Source organism: Arvicanthis niloticus, chromosome 11, assembly GCF_011762505.2.
Source record: "Arvicanthis niloticus isolate mArvNil1 chromosome 11, mArvNil1.pat.X, whole genome shotgun sequence".
NCBI classification, from domain to species: Eukaryota; Metazoa; Chordata; class Mammalia; order Rodentia; family Muridae; genus Arvicanthis; species Arvicanthis niloticus.
In genome coordinates, this window is record NC_047668.1 from 35,888,013 (window position 1) to 35,906,190 (window position 18,178).

Genomic DNA, 18,178 nt, shown 5'->3' on the forward strand with positions numbered 1-18,178 from the left:
TTAGGGGACAGACCCCAGAGTGCCCCCAGAGTGGAGATTGTAGCTTAAGTAGATGCCAAGAGAGGAAAAGACAGGCATACAGGAATGGAAACCACTGAGGCTGAAGGGCTTATTCATATGTTTTCTTTTTTTTCCCAGAAAGTGGGTCCTTAGGGTAGCCAGGTTAGGCTATGGTGTGGAAATCCAGAAACACCAAAAGGACCCAAGGGAGTTGTTAGGGCAAAGTACCACTACACTCAGAATCTAAGAAGCTTTGCCAGCAGAAATGGCCAGGAAGCATGCAGTAAGTGCCAGTGAATAGCTACCTGTTCCCTGATGGTCCAGGTGCCAGGTCAGCCTTCCAACCCTAAAGGAGGCGCGCATCTGAGCTTGTTTCAGCTCTCTACTTTGCTGACCAAGGTGGGGAAGTGATATTCCCAGCTAGGAGGTGGGAGCCGGCTTTATAGCTCTCTCATACCAGTTCAACCATCACTGACTGGAGGTGGAAAGGCAGAACTGATGGGCGGGGTTACCGGGCATAAGGCGGGGCTTGATGGTAACGGGCGGGGCTTGGTGGGCGGTGAGCAGAGTAGTCGGGGTTGTGCTGCTGGGAGGTGGGCGGGGTTCCGTGCCAGCCCTGCTTGCTAGCGCAGTGGCTGCTGGCTCTGTCCGCCCCAGCCCGTCCACAGAGGGGCGCGGGCGCCGTGCTGGCGCTGGACTTAGGAGCTCCGGAGCCCGAAGCGCACGCCTAGCCGCGTGGGCGGCGATGAGCGCCGAGGGATCGCAGTCCCTGGCCGCCCCCCGCGGGCGACCTAGTCACCTACTGGTGCCCGCGCGGGTGAGTGGGGTCCCCTGGAGGCCCTCTTCCTCAACCTCTGAGTCCCTTCAGTCTCCCTGCTTACCCTTCTCTTCCAGCGCCTCCTCCTTTCTTTGAGTCCTTGTATCCCCCTTTCCGGGTGGCTCTTGTGGGCGGGGGTTGGCTCTGGGCCCTGGGCATAGTGGATAACACTAGCCCCTGGGGACCGCAATCTTGTCTTCCTTGCATCACAGTTACCAGCGTGCAGGTTTTTGTTTTCTTATCTTTAACATCTGGGTCATGGGGCACAGGTGCTTTCCTTTACTGCGTGATAACTAAGGTCATCCAGACCATGGGGTTTGGGTTCTGCCCAGCATTTCTTCCAAGGAGTGGTCTCTCTGGTCCCAGGCAGGGGCTCTTGGAGCAACTCAGGCACTATGCAGGGGTTCTTGTTGTCCCTTGATGAGGTATGATGCCAACTGCCTCTGCCTATCGTTTGAGCCACCGGCTCACTATCTCCCAGAAATCAAGAGGATGCTGATGGGCCAACTTTGCAACTTGATGTTTTAAAAAGTCTATTCTAGGTCCTACCCACCCCTATCTGCCCCTATTTTTAAAAAACCAAAACTATTGATTGACAAAACCCTGAAATGTTGATTTAAACAAAAACGGAAAGTTCTTGGAAACCTTCAAGTTGCCACCCACACAGCACAACCAAGCGTTCTGGAAAGGGTGCAAGACAGCAGCTGCTTATCATGGCCTCAGGAAGCTGTGTGCATGTGTCCTGGGGTGCAGTCACGCCTCCTTTTTAACTTTGCTCAAGCGCCCAAGCCTTCAGCACTACAGGAGAATAAGGTCCTTTTAGGGTAAAAGGTTTCTGAGACTGTAGGCTGGAGTGGCTGCTAACTGTCCAGTCACAATGCTTCAGAAATAGCTAGTGCACAGTGGTATGTTTTAATGTGTCAAGACCAGTGTATCTGCTTTGCAAATTGAACCATCCTAGAGAATCCCGCGACATCTTCAACATTTTGGGTGGAATGTGGTGGGATTTTTGTCTTTTGTTCGTTTGTTTTACTTTATTTTTTAATACTTTGTTATGTGAGTAGTGACCCAAGCACTGCAGATGGGACTCAGACCTTAGAAAATACACTTAGATTACCTGGGAATATAAGGAAGCAAGTGCCACTGGCTTTCTGACGTATTATTCTCCGGACTTTAATAGAATGTCTTCCCATAGTGCATTTTGGGAAATATTCTTGCAACAAGTCTTGTGTTAGTAACTATTATCATTAGAGGAAGAACTGAAGTGATTTGTTTTACTTTGAACCTATCCATGAGTTTTGGCAGGCTTCAGTTTTGAGTGTATGCATTACATGGAAGCCTTCAAATAAGCTTGTTGAACTCCATGTCAATCACTAAGTTGTTAGATAGTCCAAGACCTGTTCAGCATCGTATGTGTCACAGGAGCCTTGATGATGTGAAATGGCCCATCAGAACTGTACTTGAAGGGGACTTTTTGCAGAAAAGTAGTGCTAAACCCCAATGTGTGAGATCTAAGGTCGTATTCAAAGTAAATCTGCCAAAATTGACATTTACATATTCTCAGTATCGCAGGGTTGTGTTAACTGCACTTCATGCTGCAGTACTTGAACCTCTGATGGATGGTGCCAAAGAAATCCCTAAAGCATAGACATCTTTGAAGAATTCTGCAGTTTCTTAACAATTACTGTGCCTGACATTATGGAGTTTGCAATGCCTAGCTATGCTATCGTTTCAGGTAACAGAATTTAGAGCATCTACTTAAGAAAAATAATTATATAAAAAGGTACTGGATCTATTCTAGTCCTACTTTTACTTTTTCTGTCTGACGTCAAAAGTGTAATGTATTGGTTATAATGGCTGCTTGTTTGAATCATAGCAATTGGGCCAGATTTGGTGTCTCACACACATTTTCTGAGTTAGGTCATTTCCTAAAGTTCTCTTCTGAGAATCAACCGTTCTGTAGACTGAGAGTCTGCAGTTCTCAGCGGGACTTTGTGTTTACTGAGTATTTTTCTGGTTTTAAGTGGTCACCCTTCTGTACAAAACAGTGTGAACTGGTAAGCTTCAGATTCGTAGGACGATCTACCCTGCCAGTGGGAAGGTGCAGAGATTTCTAGTTGTTTTGAAGGCACACTTCATAATGGAATCGCTTAGCCATTTTTTTTTCAGAGCTGCTATTACTGCAGAGATGAGTTAAGCAGGCACTGTAGGATCCCAGTTCTCCCCTTTGTTTTCTGCTCCTATTACATGTCCTTCTTTCTTTCAGACACTTTTGATCTCACCAATAGAATCGTGCCTGTGACATCATAGGCCAAACCCATGTATTTTAAAACAGGGAGTTACTTGATTTTACCAGGAGACATGTCTCATGATGAACATGCAAACAGGACCTAATTTAGAAAACTGTATTTACTTGTCAAAAAATATCAGAAATTAAATTTGTCTTTTTTCCTGAAATATATGTAACAACTTCTTATATCTACTTATCTGTATGGTTTTCAGTTTTAATCTAGATATATATTCCAGGACGACTTGCACAACACACTTTTGAGAAGCCGGAAGGTGTTGTTGGTATTGAAGTACAAGATAAGAGGGAAGCCACTGCATCCAGATCCCTTGTTATTTAATGGTTACCGTCCCAGGGGTTTGTGCTCTAAAATGTGAGCATATGTAACTAATCACATCAGGTAGGGTGAGTTCTATAGAAGAAGGCCCTCCCCTTCCTTCCCTCTCCCTTGTGCTGTGTGGTGTTGGTACCCAGAGGTTTCACTGGACTTAACAGTTTAAGGAGAGATTCATTGATTAGCATTGGAGAAAACTAGCAACCCCAGCCTGGGAAGCCAACTTATCTCCTTCTCACCTGTAAAGTCTCCAGAGCAATTCTGATTGGTCACTTGCATTCTGACACCAGTCACCCATAGTAATTAACTGTCATTTTAAAATTACAATTGGCATATAACTTATATGTCATTGTGATGCTGCTATGTTCCATGCATACATTATGCATACATTTAGGTACTATGGTTCTCAGAAACTGGTTATTCAGTTAAACTGAGCAATTTCGTTGTGTAACATGAAATGAAGGTTTCTAAAGGCCTTCTATGGAAAAGACATTAACAATTTCATGGAAAAGGCACTTGGGTTTTATACTGGTGGGTCTTTCCCTTGTGGTCCAATAACCATGGCTGTCCTGAGCTCACATGGGATTGGAAAAGTTGCATTGTTTTCTGCCAACAGGAGGTGGCGCTGTCTCCTAGGCCTTACTGGAGTCCCATTCAGACTGTGGAAGCCGGCTTATCCCTTCTATTTCTGCACTAAGCTCCCCTTGCGGACTTGATCCCCACTCAAGGCCATTCCTGGCTTCCTCTGGGAGCACTGGCTGTTCTTCTTTCCCTCCAAGGACACACAGGGCATCCTCGAAATCCTATCCTGCCCAGTGACAACTAAAACTCCACCATCCTGCACGCTTCAACACATGCTATTAAAAAGTGCCGTGAGGATTATGTGATTCTTTTTCAGTTTGAATTTCCTTGTTAAATATTTCTTTTCAGATCTGGTATTATTATTCATCCGTTACATTTTTATTAGGCAAATAATTAAGATTTAAGGAAAACGACTATGCCTTTTTAGCTTATTTAAGGCTGTAATTGCAAAGGCATAAAAATGTCAGGTTATATTTTTAACACATAAGGTATTCTAATTCCAGAAACTACTTACTTCAAAATTGCTAAATTTTCATTCTGTTTAACCTGTTTTTATCTCCATTTTCTCTACCTGCCTAACACATTATCTGCCTTAATATTTACAGTAATGTTTTCGTATTGTGAAAGAACGATGCTGACTCTAAACTGACAGCATCTTGACTTACCCAGCTTGGATAGACACCAAAATCCATTTGACATTTGGACGGATTCCACTTGGTTACAGCACTGACTTGTATTACGATAAATACAATCATATGAGATATTAAAACCACTGTGTGTGTCACTGCGGTCATTGACTTTCATTTTTTGGATTTATTTCTCTCATCACTGTTCCTTGGACCCCAGCTCCAGGAAGAAATGTACACCTCACTCCAGACAGTAGTGAATTCATTTAAGCCCTGAGCGATGAAGAATAAATGTATCTATTTTTTATTTTAATTGAAGTAACTGGATGGAAAATCACATAGCACTGTTGAATCTCCTTCCTAGAACAGATTCGAACAGTTAGAGGTCTAAGTGGTAGTACTTTGTTATAGGTAAAATATAACCATAGGATTCTGTGCAGTTTCATAACAAACAGTCCATATTTGTGAAGTATGGTATAATTGTCAGTGTTTCCAACAAAATCTATAATTTATTTTCCATGAGAAACATATTTTATATCTAGGACATCCCCACACTGCTGGGTGACTCAGCTTTTAGACATTGAACAAAGAAATCCTCCTCCCCTTGCCCTTTCCAAGATGAGGTAAAAGAGAAAGAGAGGGCCACCCCCAACTTGTGTCTACAATTGATTCTCTGATTTTTTCCCCTGTGGCAAGAGGTGTTATGCTGGGCTCCACTTGCTGAGCCTGTCATCTGCCCCACTGAGGACAGGGCTGACCCCACTGCCCCAGTCCCAGACCTCTGTGCCTTTGTCTTCAGGCAGATGCTCAGCTTTAGGGTGTATTGACGAGCTCTTCTCTTCTTGACCCAATATGGTGACAGCCCCAGTTGGGTTTTTACACTAGGGTAGATAGGGTAGCTACTGTAAATGATTTTGCATAACCTCTTGTCTGTTACTGGCCAGGTCCCATGCTCCTCAAACTATGCCTCTGTTTCATTCTGTGCCCCTAAAGCTATCTGTAAGCCACTCTGATTGGACGAGCTCTGTGTGAGGGTTCATAGAAAATATCTTCGAGGCTTGCCTTCTACTAAACCCTGAATTGCATTTCCTCTCTAATGTCCCCATGTCTGAGCATCATAGAGTCAACCACAGGCCTGTGTTGACTATTTAGACTGTGCCCTCTGAAAGTTTGGCCTTGATTTTCCAACTTTCTTTGGATAGGTTCATTTCCTGGACAGTCATGCTAGCCTGGCATTGCCCCAGCTTCCACATCACTGGCTCATTCTACTTGCTGTTGCAGCCAGGACCTCCCACCAGCATCCACTGATGTCTGTATGCTTTGCTCACAAGCTTCCCTGTGTCGTCTTCAAGAGCAGTGAGCCTGTGCCTGGCATTTAGGAAGGGACAGTCCCAGCTCAATAGTATCTCTAAAGGAGTGGCAATTATGCACCTTTTTCTTAGGAGGAGGAGGGGGAGAAGGAGGAGGAGGGGGAGGAGGAAGAGGAGGGGAAGGAGGAAGAGGAGGAGGAGGAGGGGGAGGAGGAAGAGGAGGAGGAGGAGAAAGAGGAGGGGGAGGAGGAGGAGGAGGAGGAGGCAAGGCTGAGGTGTCACTTATACTCCCGAGTAGTTGATTCCTCTGTGTTTATTCATAGCAGTCACTACTATGAATGAGAGGAGAAAGCTCCAATTCTAGTTCTTGAACTGATCACTTATTTTACACTTATTAGCTTATTGATATTTCACTAAAATTATGCCATTTTATTTTTACAGTAGCTAAATTTTATTTTACACATCAGTATAACCATTAATGGTTAAATGTAATTTATTCTGTTCCCAATTGCTGAAGATTGTCTTAGTGATTTCTTCAGGTAATTATACTTCTCCAAATGACTCTATCAGTTTGACTTTTTGCACTGTAATTACCTAGAGTGTTCATTATGTCCCCAGTGTTGGGAAATTACTCTCCTACCTTAAACCTGGGATGCTCAGACTCCACAGGGGCCAGAAACAGCCTATTTAGAACCACATGCTGGTGTTGACATTGTCAGCTTAAGTTACATTCTCTTATGTATTTGTAGATATTGGGAGAAAGGCCATCTTATTAACAGCTGAAAGTATACCCTGTGTTTGGTACCACTGTGTCCATTTCCACCAAGAATTATCTTTTGGCTGGTGCTAAACATTTCAGAAGGACATTCTGCCTGCTTGAAACATTATGTGTTTCATAGTTGAACAGCAGTAGCACGTGTGTGTGTGTGTGTGTGTGTGTGTGTGTGTGTGTGTTATTGCAGCAAGATAGTATCTTTTCCTGGTGTGATCAGAAACACTAGCTATAGTAAGTACTTCCTGTGCTTTGAGAGAGGAATTGAGAGTGTGCATGGTGAGTAGCACCACCAGTCTCTGGAAAGGGAGAATTTGTGATGCTGAAGAATATACCATTTAGAAAATGCTGTGTGATTGTGAATGTGACAATATGCATGTATGCATGACTTACAGGACTTGACTGAGCTACTTGTGATCCATCCATATACTTACTTAGTGTAAACTAAAGACACCAGTACAATGGGATGCAGATACAGACTTGGCTCAGGCCCCTTTCTGGCTACAGAGCTTTATTTATCTTTGTTGTTGTTTTAGGACACTGGAGTCTCCTTGTAGTACAAGATAACTTTAAACATTTGATTTCCTCCCAAGTGTTAGGATTATAGGTGTATGCCATTGTGTTTGGCTGGCTTCCTGTCAGACTGAACTTTGTGACCAGAATAACCAGAGATATATGCAGAAGCTATTGAAAGAGGTAATTTCTTTATAGCTTTTAAGTGTTTAATAGGCATATATATTTTTTTCAAAGTCTGCAGTATGATTCATATAATGAATACCATGTATACTAACTACAAAGCCAAATTATGTAACATGCATCACCTTTGATTTTTACCATTCTGTGTATATCAACACGTGTCTGTGTATCCAAGGCATTTAAGATATGTACATATCTTCTCTCAGCAGTTTCAAGTACCGTAAAGCCTTTTTTTTCCCTCCAGCCAGTAGCATCCCAGTTCTCGCCTCCAGTTGTTGATACCTACCATTTCTCCCTCTTCTTGTGTGGGTACAGCTGTTTGGACTCCATAACAAGTGGGTCTGCAGGGCTTTCCTCTAAGTTAAGGATTCTGAGAGGATCCACTCAGGAGTCATCTGAATGGTGTTTAAACAGGGAACATGGACTCTGGTGCTAGGAGCGGAGAGCTAGGGTGAGGATGTGGGAGGCCGTGCTGAGGCAGGGAGGGAGATGAGAGCAGTGCTGTGAGCTGTAGAGAGGCTGGGACCTTTCCAGAGCTGAAAAGGGAGGAAGGTGTCTCTACAGTAGTGCTAAGGAATTGATTTTGATCTTCTGAATACAGAAGTATGAAGAAAAATGAGGTTTGGTGGTTGTTGGGCAGATTGTCACAGTAACATTTTCATCATAACCCTAACTATACATATCATCTCTGGTAAGGGATATCCTCAACACCAAAATAAAATTTAAAATTAAGTTCAATAATAAAGAAATGCCGTTTTCAAGGAAAAACATGTCTTTGGTTGCCTTTGAGCATAGATACCGCCTTCAAAGACATTAGAAATATTTCCATGGTTGCAGTGTGTATCTAGTGCTATGTTCTGAGAGCTTCTTGAAGGGATTCATGACTTTAGGTAGTACCAGCTTCTCAGATGCTCACGGCATGGGTGACGCTCACTATTTCTAGGTAAATTAAGGACAAAATGTCCTTGACTGTCTAGCCATCAGCTGCATCAGTAGGATCTGGCTACAGGATGCCCCTCTCCATCCTGTGTATACCTGAGAGAAATGATAGTAAATATTCCTGTCACAGGCCACTTCCTATTAGCAAAGATCGATAGGAATGAGAAGATCAGAAACCAGCAGGGAGGGATGGAGCCCTTTGTTTGTCTTTGGGTTTGAAGTGTCCTCACAGTCTCATTCTTGAATGTTTGATTCTAGTGGCTCTTGGTGTTTAGGGAGTCGGGGAAACCTTTAGGAAATCGGGTCTAGATGAAGGAAGGAAGTTACTAGGGGAGTGTGTTTGACGGCAACACCCACTCCTGGATGGAATTCTGTTCTGTGTGCTTCCCGGTTCATCCTACTATTAGTAACAACTGCCACATGCTCCCAACTGTTGAGGCTGGAGTGTTGCCCATCATGCCTTCACTGCTGTGATGAACTGAACCCTCTGAAACTCTGAGCCAGAGCTCCCAGTCCAGGTGCTTTCTGACAGGTTAGATTGTTAGAGTGACACAGAAGAAATGAACCCACATTTGAAGTCACTTGTTTTCACTCTGTGTCACTACCTCATACTGGAGACAGCTGGAAGGTCAGAGAAGGTAGACACTGGTGCCCTGGACTCACTGTGTGAGTCCATATGAGGAGATATAAGCAAAGATGTATGTCAGATTTTCTGTTTTGTTTATAGGCAAGATTTTTGTGAAAAAGCAGCCATAAGAATGTTAAAAAAAATTTGAATGAGACTTCTAAGATTGTGGCTATCAATTTTGAGGTTTTTCCTTTTGAGTTAATTCAAAAAAAAAAAAAAAAAAAAAACCACCCTTGTTTCTAACATGTTTTTACAATATGGAAATCTCATACATAAAAAATACTTTATAGTTCAGTTTATAATAAAATATTTTAATGCATTTGTAACCTAGAGTATCACCTTGGATAGCTTTACTTCTATATTAAACATCTGTTTGTAAAGTAGACTTTGCTGTCTATTTTACTTCGATTGTTTATTTTGTTTTGTTTTTGTTTTTTATTTTCTTTCTTTTTTAATATTTATTTATTTATTTATTTATTTATTTTTGGAGATAGTCTCCAGACTCACTATGTAGCCCAGGACAGCCTTGAACTTGATTTTCCTGCCTGGGACTCCCCAAAGCCAGGCTTCCTGGAGTGCAATGCCATGCCTGGTTCCTTTTGCAATTTGTCTTTTACTTTGTATTTTGGTTTAACTCCAGAGAGCAATATTTTGGTATATAAAAAAAGGCAACCTAAAAGTTCTATAAAGATATGACATTTCTTTGAAGCTGAACTGGCTGAGGCTTTATAAACTTCCTGTAATTGCTTTAGAAGAAAAAAAAAATCTAAAGTCAACACTGTCTAAATTGGTGTTTAGGATTTGAAAAGCAATAGAAACTGGTTTATAACTCAAAAATGTTATAATGTAAAAAATGATATTGAACAACTAAGTTTCTTTATTTAAAATCCAGATAGATATGAGAAAGTACTGTGAACTTATAAAATTTTTATTTGAACTCTCTTAAAACTAGAATAATATACATTTTTTTAAATCTTAAAAGTATTTTGCTAATTAAAAATATTTTCAGATATTATTTGTGAGCTAAAAAAACTTAAAACCTACTTTATTACAAATTTTCAAAATATGACACATTTTTTTTTAACTATGAACAAGCTACACCACTGATCTCCAGACTTAACTGAAACACTGTGTCTTTTGACCAACATCTCTTAACCCCAGGTGGTTGTGAGTAAACCCTGTGGCCTTTAATCCCAGCATTTAGGAGGCAGAGAAAAGTGAATCTCTGTGAGTTCAAGACCAGAATGAGCTACAGAAGGAGTTCCAGGACAGGGAGTCCTACACACAGAGAAACACTGTGTCAAAAAAACCATATATACATGTATATATGTATATATATGTATATATATATATATATATATATATATATGTATGTATACATGTGATATATATATATATATATATCATATACATATATATATCACATGTATACATACATATATATATATATATATATAGGTGCATAATTGACATTTATGATTTAAAAGTAACAAAGTACTTTAAGAGAAATTAGATTCTAATTCAGAAACTGCTAATACCCAATGATAATGAAATGATTAATCACACACATAGGATGCCCTCCTCTTCTGTATACAAAATAAATTGTACTGGATGAGCATCTAATACTATATTAAGGATGTTAATTATTCATGTTTAATGATAAAAATTGATGTCCAAGGCTGGTCTGACATCACTAGCTTGTAAGTCGAGCAATTTAGGAAGCTAAGACAGGAGGGTTGCAAAGTTCAAGGGCAGGCTGGGCAACATACGCTGTCTCAAATTAAAAAAAAAAAAACAAAAACCAAAAAACAACAAAAATAACAACAGGGGGCTAAGGAATATAGATCAGTAACATGACACTGTGCCTAGCTTGGGAGGAATCCCAGAATTCTCCTATAAATAAATAGATAATAGATAGATAGATAGATAGATAGATACATACATACATACATACATACATAAAGGCATTTTTAGGCTAGGCGATGTTACAACCCAGATTTATTCTTTGGTATGAGCACACACCACACTATATGTTAAAAATTAGTTTCAATGGTAGATGGGGAGCTGGCGATTAAACTGCGTGAGAGGGAGGGGGTGAGATGGAAAAACTGTCTGATTAGGGTGAAGTACAGATCTCCATGAAGTGGCTATATCTGAGCAAAGGTGCTTCTCTATGTACTGTGTAATTATGCTCGCCCAGGGGCGGCTGGCCAGGCCTGGCCCAGATCTTTGAAGATTCCAAGTGCCTTGGGTATTGCAGTTATCCCCTTCCAGCTCTTCTGCCAAATTGTGGCCTCAGAGAAGCTTGTTTTCTTATTAAGGTAGAGATGAAAACTTGTAGGTTGGCATTTTGCTGTTCATTAAGAAGACAGGGTGTAAGGAGTTTACTCGGAAGCCCCCATGACCTCCTTGTTCACAGTTTTTCTTTTAAACCCTCATATTGAGAAGGAGCAAGAAGATGGCAGGTAGGGGTCCATGCAGAAGCAATGTGAAGATGACCAGGCCAGCTGACCTGGGCTGGAGGCTGCTCTGAGAACTGCTACTCTGGGTACCAGCTGGTGCTGCAAGCTGTGTATTTCTGCCACCCTCTGAATGCCTTCAAGCTTCTGAGGTCTGTGTGGGTAGTATGTACCAGTACCTCAATATAGAATGTGTATGAAATGTAGAAGAGCCTGGAGAAGAAATAGTTACTGGGCTCCCTTTACTTGGTTTGGCTGGGACGCAGAGTGATTCCTAAAGTCCAGACATGTCCATCTGCTTCTGTAAGTCAGGATCATTTTATTAAAGTATGTCTTACTTGTATCCAGCTTAGATTGTTTGGGTTTATTTCTCCCAAACACCTGTAATTTATGGAGTTGTATTTAGTCGTTTTCTGTATTGCAAGTGAGATAACTGATTCCTCCTTGATAAATTGACCTCCTGATGGGTTAACTGGCCTACACCTGTGTTAACAGAGCCACTGTAGGGATAAGTGACCTGCTCTTATATTACCTGAATCATTCTAGGGTTAATTGTTACATATGAGCGTTAAATTTCAGAGTGGGTTTTTACGGGAATGTTCAGAACAACCCTGTATTCAGTATTGACACAGGACATTCAACTTTTCTATTGAGTACGGAAGACTCAGGTTTGTCTAAAAACAACTTTCAGAAAATGGCTTCTCTAGTCCCTCTAACATTTTTTATAACATATTAGTGAACTTTAAGAACACCACCGGAGTTGGTGTTGGGTGTGTTCACCCATGCCTTACGTGATGGATTTCACACTGCACTTACCTTCGCTGATAGCATGGCTACAAACCCTATTTTGCTTTGTTACTGGTGTCATGTAAGACTTTGAGCTAAGCAGTTCAGGCCAGATAGTGCTGACCTGAGGATGAGAACTCAGACTGGCCTTGGCTCATTTCTCACTCATACATTTGCTGTCCATGTGTTCATGAATCTCCAAGAGGGCACTGATGGAAACTCACTGTGTCCTATGGACTCCTGTCCCTCTTCTCTAGCAATGTCCAGTTGGAAGCCTTGACTACTTAGAATCCTTAGTGTGAATCGGGTGCATGTTTTCCCATTGGAGGTTTCTCAAGGCAGCAATATCAGCCTCAGGCTACCCCCGAGTTATAGTCAGAAGTGGAATGGTGCCTGAGTGGCTGTGGAACAGACTGGCCATCTTCAAGAATCTGTTGTCCCTGCTGAGAAGGGTCTCCTCCAGGTCCCTCAAAAGCCCCCAGCTCAACAATGCTTACTGTTATGTCTGCTCTACTCAGCTCTAGTAGAAGCTGTGGTTATTTTAAACAGATCATGGTAACCTACATCAGTTTTCAGTGTCTCGCTTTCTGGAGGTGTGCTGACTCTGGAATCTCTGGAGTCACTGTGGTATGCAAAGGGGAAATCCTCCTTGCTTTCAAACTCTTGGATGAGCTAAAATGGAGTTCTATGTTCTCAAAGACTTCAGACACCTGCCTTTGATTTGTTTTTGCATTTCCCCGTTCTCGTTTCTCTCATGATACTGGCTTAAGTGGCTATCCCTCACTGCTGAATCAAGATCGTGGGTTACAGCCTGCCCTAGTTCTGGCTTCTCTGCTTCCTGAATCATTATAAGCTAGAAACATCAGTCTCCTGCTCCCATTGCCACAGCTACTTGTCACTTTCCCCATGATCTCTTCTTTGCCATGATGGATTGAACTTCCTCAAGCCAAGAGCCCAACTGAATCCTTCCTTCTTTATGTCATTTCTGTAAAGGGCAAGGAAAATAAATAGCTGATGGAACTGATGGAACCTGGCTCGTCACCATGACTCTGGGAAATGATCTATTTTGATATCTTACTCAGTGCAGGATTAGTGAATAGAATTCTGAGTTACAGCTTCCCGAGGCCCCTCCATGCCAGTACATCTTTTCCTTGATCCTACGTTTAGGAGTAGTCATTTTGTTTCCTCACCACTGGTGTGTCATCTTGAATTCGATCTGCCTTGTTCTATGTTTCCCAGGGAAGTAGTGTCAGTCAGTGATGGTTGTTTCATCTGGTGTCCAGTGTAGCAGAGGCTGAGCTGGACATCCAGGTAAATGTGATGGAGATGGGTTTCCCCATCCCAGAGAAGCCCTGGCTCTGAGGGGCAGTGTAGATACACTGCTACCTTGTAGCTATGGCTTGTCCATGGTCCACTCAATCATAATCTGTTTAACCACATCACCTTAAACTGTACAACAGTGGGATTTGACTTCTGGCTTCCTGGAAATGGCATCAGCCTCTGCAACAGACATAATCAGTTGAGATGAGTGTCTTTACCTATAAATCAGAGGCTATGCCTCCCTGTGGATGGAAAGGTTGTGTTATTTAATTACTTACAATGCTAACTAATGAAGCCAAGTTTTAAAAAAAAATAGGATAATTGTACAAAAGAGATTGGAAGAGCCTTATCCTGACTTTGGATCTGACTGGGAAGAGGTATATAATTAGAAAACTAAAAGTTTAAAATAGGAGAGAGAGAAAAGGTAGTATTAACCCCAAATAAAGAATAAACACATCTTCTAGCAAGCAGGAGTCTGGTTCTGACCTGGTCATTGTCATAACTCCTTCAGTAGCTGGAGATTTTGGAGGACAGTTACAGATGAATCTGATGATTTTGGCTTTGAACAAGGTTTTCATTTTTTAAAAAAAAAAAATCATAAAACTGGGTTAATGCCTGGTTCATGTCACTTTTTTTTGTGATCTCAGAGGTTTAGAAGTTGCAACTTTCATCGCTCTGTGTTTTGAGATTTTAAAACACCCACAGATAACCTCATGATCTGAGAAATGTTCACCATTACATGAATCTTAAACCTCCATTAAAAAAAAGAAAGTAACCGCTATTGAAAATGAAAAGTTGCTAAACCCAAATTTAAATAGAATAACATAAGAAATCCCAAATTGCATTAAAATGAAAATAGATGCTTATCATAAGTAAAGAAGGGATGAAATATGCCCTAAAGAGGCAAACTTTTATGTACATGATACAGAATTTTCTAAAATTTGAAAACATTTTCTAAAAACCTTTTCATCAAAGTACCGAGAAGGTGAGTATATGGCTGCCACATTGCCCGACGTGCCTGGGGACTTGTGTGGAAGTCATGTGCCTCTGGACATGCCTCACTCCGATATGTGACAGTTGTGCTTACAAATGAATTAATGAAATTAATAATTAATGATGAACACATCCAGATCGACTTCTGATACATGCACATTTGAAGCACAAATATACTGGAGTTATAGAATTTAAAGTTGTATATTCATTTTACTACATTGAGCCTTTGTATCTCATTCCAGTTATTTATTTATTTTTTTTTTTCTGCCTACAACAGTGGGTGTTTTAGACTAGATGCCTGGAAAGTATCCGTGGAAACAATAAATGCTAAACTAAACTATATCTTCTTTCAGAACTGACTTCAGAACTTTTAAGTTAGAGTGGTGACTCTGTTATTAGATACCATAAGTCAGCTGGAAAAGGTTTTGTGGAAAAAGACTCACAGCCAGGAAAACTCACTGTGCTTTCTTAGAGTCTCACTTCAGAGTCTCCTTTTGCCTAGGGAAGTACCAGTTTCCTTGAATTCTGGGTGGTCCACCCGAGCTCCGAGGCCTTGCTCTCTTCCTTGTAGTATTCAGAGATGACCGTTGTCCCTGGACCCAGGCATGGCTTATGCAGCATCACCTCGTCAGGCAGCTTTGAGTAGATAAATAACTGCAGTGTGCCCATGACTTCTGAGAAAAACCTCACTCGTTCCTATGAAAGGAATCTCTGTTGAAGCAAGCCTTCTTGGTATTAACTGTAGACAAAGCTAGTTAAGGTGCTTTTTGTTACATTTTCAAGTGTTTCAGTAAGAAGTGCCTGGGGACTGTCTGACACACGTTGGTGTGGGCTGTTGTGGTACCTTGCCTGCTCACAGTATCCTACACTGGCTTTAAGTGCCTTCAGGCTTTTTGTAGTCTGATGGCCTTAGTGACTTTTCATTGACTGTGACAAAATACCCGAGTGATAGAACTTGAGGAAGGAAGGGCTTATTTTGATTCTTGAGTTGAGAGAAGATGTGGTCTATTGAGAGCATGAGACAAACACTGTACGGCCGAGCTACTACAGCCTCAGCCCTCCTTTTGCTTTTATTTTGAGATAGAGTTGCACTAAGTTTCTCAGGCTGGTCTTGGATGCATTATGTAGCCCAGGTAGTCTTTGAGATTGTAAACCTTCTTCTGTCTCCCAAGGAGCTAGGATAACATGCCTGAATCACCAGGCCCACCTCCTTGGCATTTTTTTTTTTTTTTTTTAAAAAAGATTTTATTTTTGTGAGTATGAGTGTTTTACATGCATGTATGCATATATACCTTGTGCATACCTAGTGCCAGAGGAAGCCAGAAGAGGATGTTGGCTGCCATGGAACAGAAGTTACAGATGGTTGTGAGCTGCTATGTGGGTGCTGAGAACTAAACCAGGGTCCTTGCAAGATCAATAAGAGTTCTTAACCAATAAGCTGTCTCTCTTGTTCTGTGGACCTTTAAAAATGCAAGATCAGATTGCCTGTGAGTACGGTATTTGTTTCTTAGTGTTTCATCCTTTTTCTATCTTTTTATTCTTGTTTTATTACAGTTGGTAGCACCTCAGGTATAGTGTCGCACAGCCAAATGACCAGAGATCAATTTGCCTTATTTCTGATCTTAAAGGAGAAGCATTTAGTTTTTCATTATCAAGTATGTATTTTTTATGCCATCTTTAATTAAAGGAGATTTCCTTTGAGGATTCCCAGAAGTTAGTTCTCTGCTTCTACCATGTGTTCCTGGGACTGGACTTGGGTCATTAGGTTGTCAGATGCAGCAATGACGGCCTTTATATGCTGAGCTGTCTTGACAGCCCCACCTCTAGCATTCATGGTAAAAGAATATTTTGAGTTTTGTGAAGTGTGTCTTGCATCTATTAAGATGATAGCATTTTTTTTTTGTTTTTAGTCGGTTAATATAATGAATTATATTGATTTTTTTTGAAGATCAAGACTACTTTACATTCCAAGGAAAAAACATCATTTGATCACAGTAGAGTTAGTCTCTCTCTCTCTCTCTCTCTTTCTCTCTGGTGTGTGTGTGTGTGTGTGTGTGTGTGGTGTGTGTGTGTGTGTGTGTGTGCATGTTTGTGATACTAATATGCTTTGTAAAATAGTTCTTTGGAGTATTCTTCAACAGGGTTCTACAGCTCATGCTTTCTTCCCCGGTGGCACCCTGTTCCTCATTCTGGAGAGTCCTGCTTCTTTTCTTTCCTGTTTGCTGTTGTTTTCTCTCTCATGGTTTCTCTAGTGTATTACTAGCCCAACATTCTTTGTACTTTTATTTCTTGTTTTAAAGTTTGTTAGATTTTTAAAAACTTACTCTTTTCTTATTACTCCTTAATTTGAAGTTTATTTTTTTCTTTTTGTACTTTAGACAGAATCTCATAAATTGACCCAACCCACCCTCCTTCTTTCAAGTTAAGTACTCGATAGTGTACATTTCTACTAGGCAGTATCCTCATTGCTTCTGGGAGCCTCTCAGTTTTAGTTTCCTTATTCTTTGCAAAAACCGCTATCCCAACAGAACCCAGACCTCCGTCTATTATGGAGGGTCTGTTTGCAAAATCAGCCTGTGGCTGGACCCTGGAACCATATCTACAGTTTTTTATGTGCAGTTTGTGCAGATGGTGTGGTTTGTCCTGAGAACCTACCTCCTCTTGAGACCTAGAGAAGGCCCCTGTAGGGTGAGCACAGCAGAAGCCGTGCTGTCTGTGTTCCAGAGCATGATCTCCGTGGATGCATCACACCTATGTCACAATCACTATGATTCCTGGGAAGAGTGGTCACAGGAGGTCCACTGTATCCAGCATGATCCTTGCTGATTCTCTAGTGGACACCTCACTGAGTCTTCGAATCCCTACAGTGGCTCTTGCAAGACAATGTTACATCACGGACTACAGCAAAATCATTTGATGTACTTTCTGCATTGCTGAAATTTTTATTTATTTAGTAGTATAAATGAGGACACACCTTGTGTCATATTAGTCCTCCTGCATTTTCAGAATTGGTATGATGGCTTTGAACATGGTTGATCTTCATGAGTGTTTCAAGTGTACCTAAAAAATATATATTCTGCTGTTTTTATTTATTCTTACAAATGTCACTAATGAAGTTGTATGGCAGTTGGTTCATATCTTCTGTATCTTTGTTGACTTTTAATCAACTTAGGTTGCACTAATTACTAAAAGAAGAGGAAGTTTCCACTGTAGCTCACTGGTTTTGCTATTTCTCTTTGTTTACTCTTTGTTTACTGTTTACTCTTTCATTATGCCTTGATGTGTTATGTTAGATGCATGTACTTTGGAACTATATTTTTTTTATGAATGAATTCAACTATGCACTGGGGCTGATAGTCCAAGTGGATGTGAGATGACAAGAAAATGGTGTCTCTCCCCATTCCTACAAACTGTCACACCCTGACTCAGGAAGTACCTGAGAATACACTAGAAGCAAACATTTTCAGAATTATTAAAAAGTTCCTTTTCTAAGAACTATAAAATTATTGCTTTTCTGCTCAAGTTTAGTAGGTAAATGCCATCTGATATCTTTCAGGGACAATGTTGAGAACTTTAATTTTCATCCACTAAGTAACTTGTCTTAAATTAAATAGAAGGATTTCTTGTGT

The 18,178-nt window shown here is 41.0% G+C and overlaps 1 protein-coding gene across 1 annotated transcript in view; it reads left to right on the plus strand.

Moving 5' to 3' along the window:
• The first annotated feature begins 576 nt into the window (after positions 1–576).
• The window catches only part of Sntg2 (syntrophin gamma 2), a 190,311-nt gene continuing 172,709 nt past the window's right edge, over positions 577–18,178 (plus strand). The window contains exon 1 of the mRNA XM_034514198.2: positions 577–817. Coding sequence (XP_034370089.1) covers positions 746–817 — 72 coding nt within the window. The 5' untranslated portion in view covers positions 577–745. The remainder of the gene's footprint in view (positions 818–18,178) is intronic.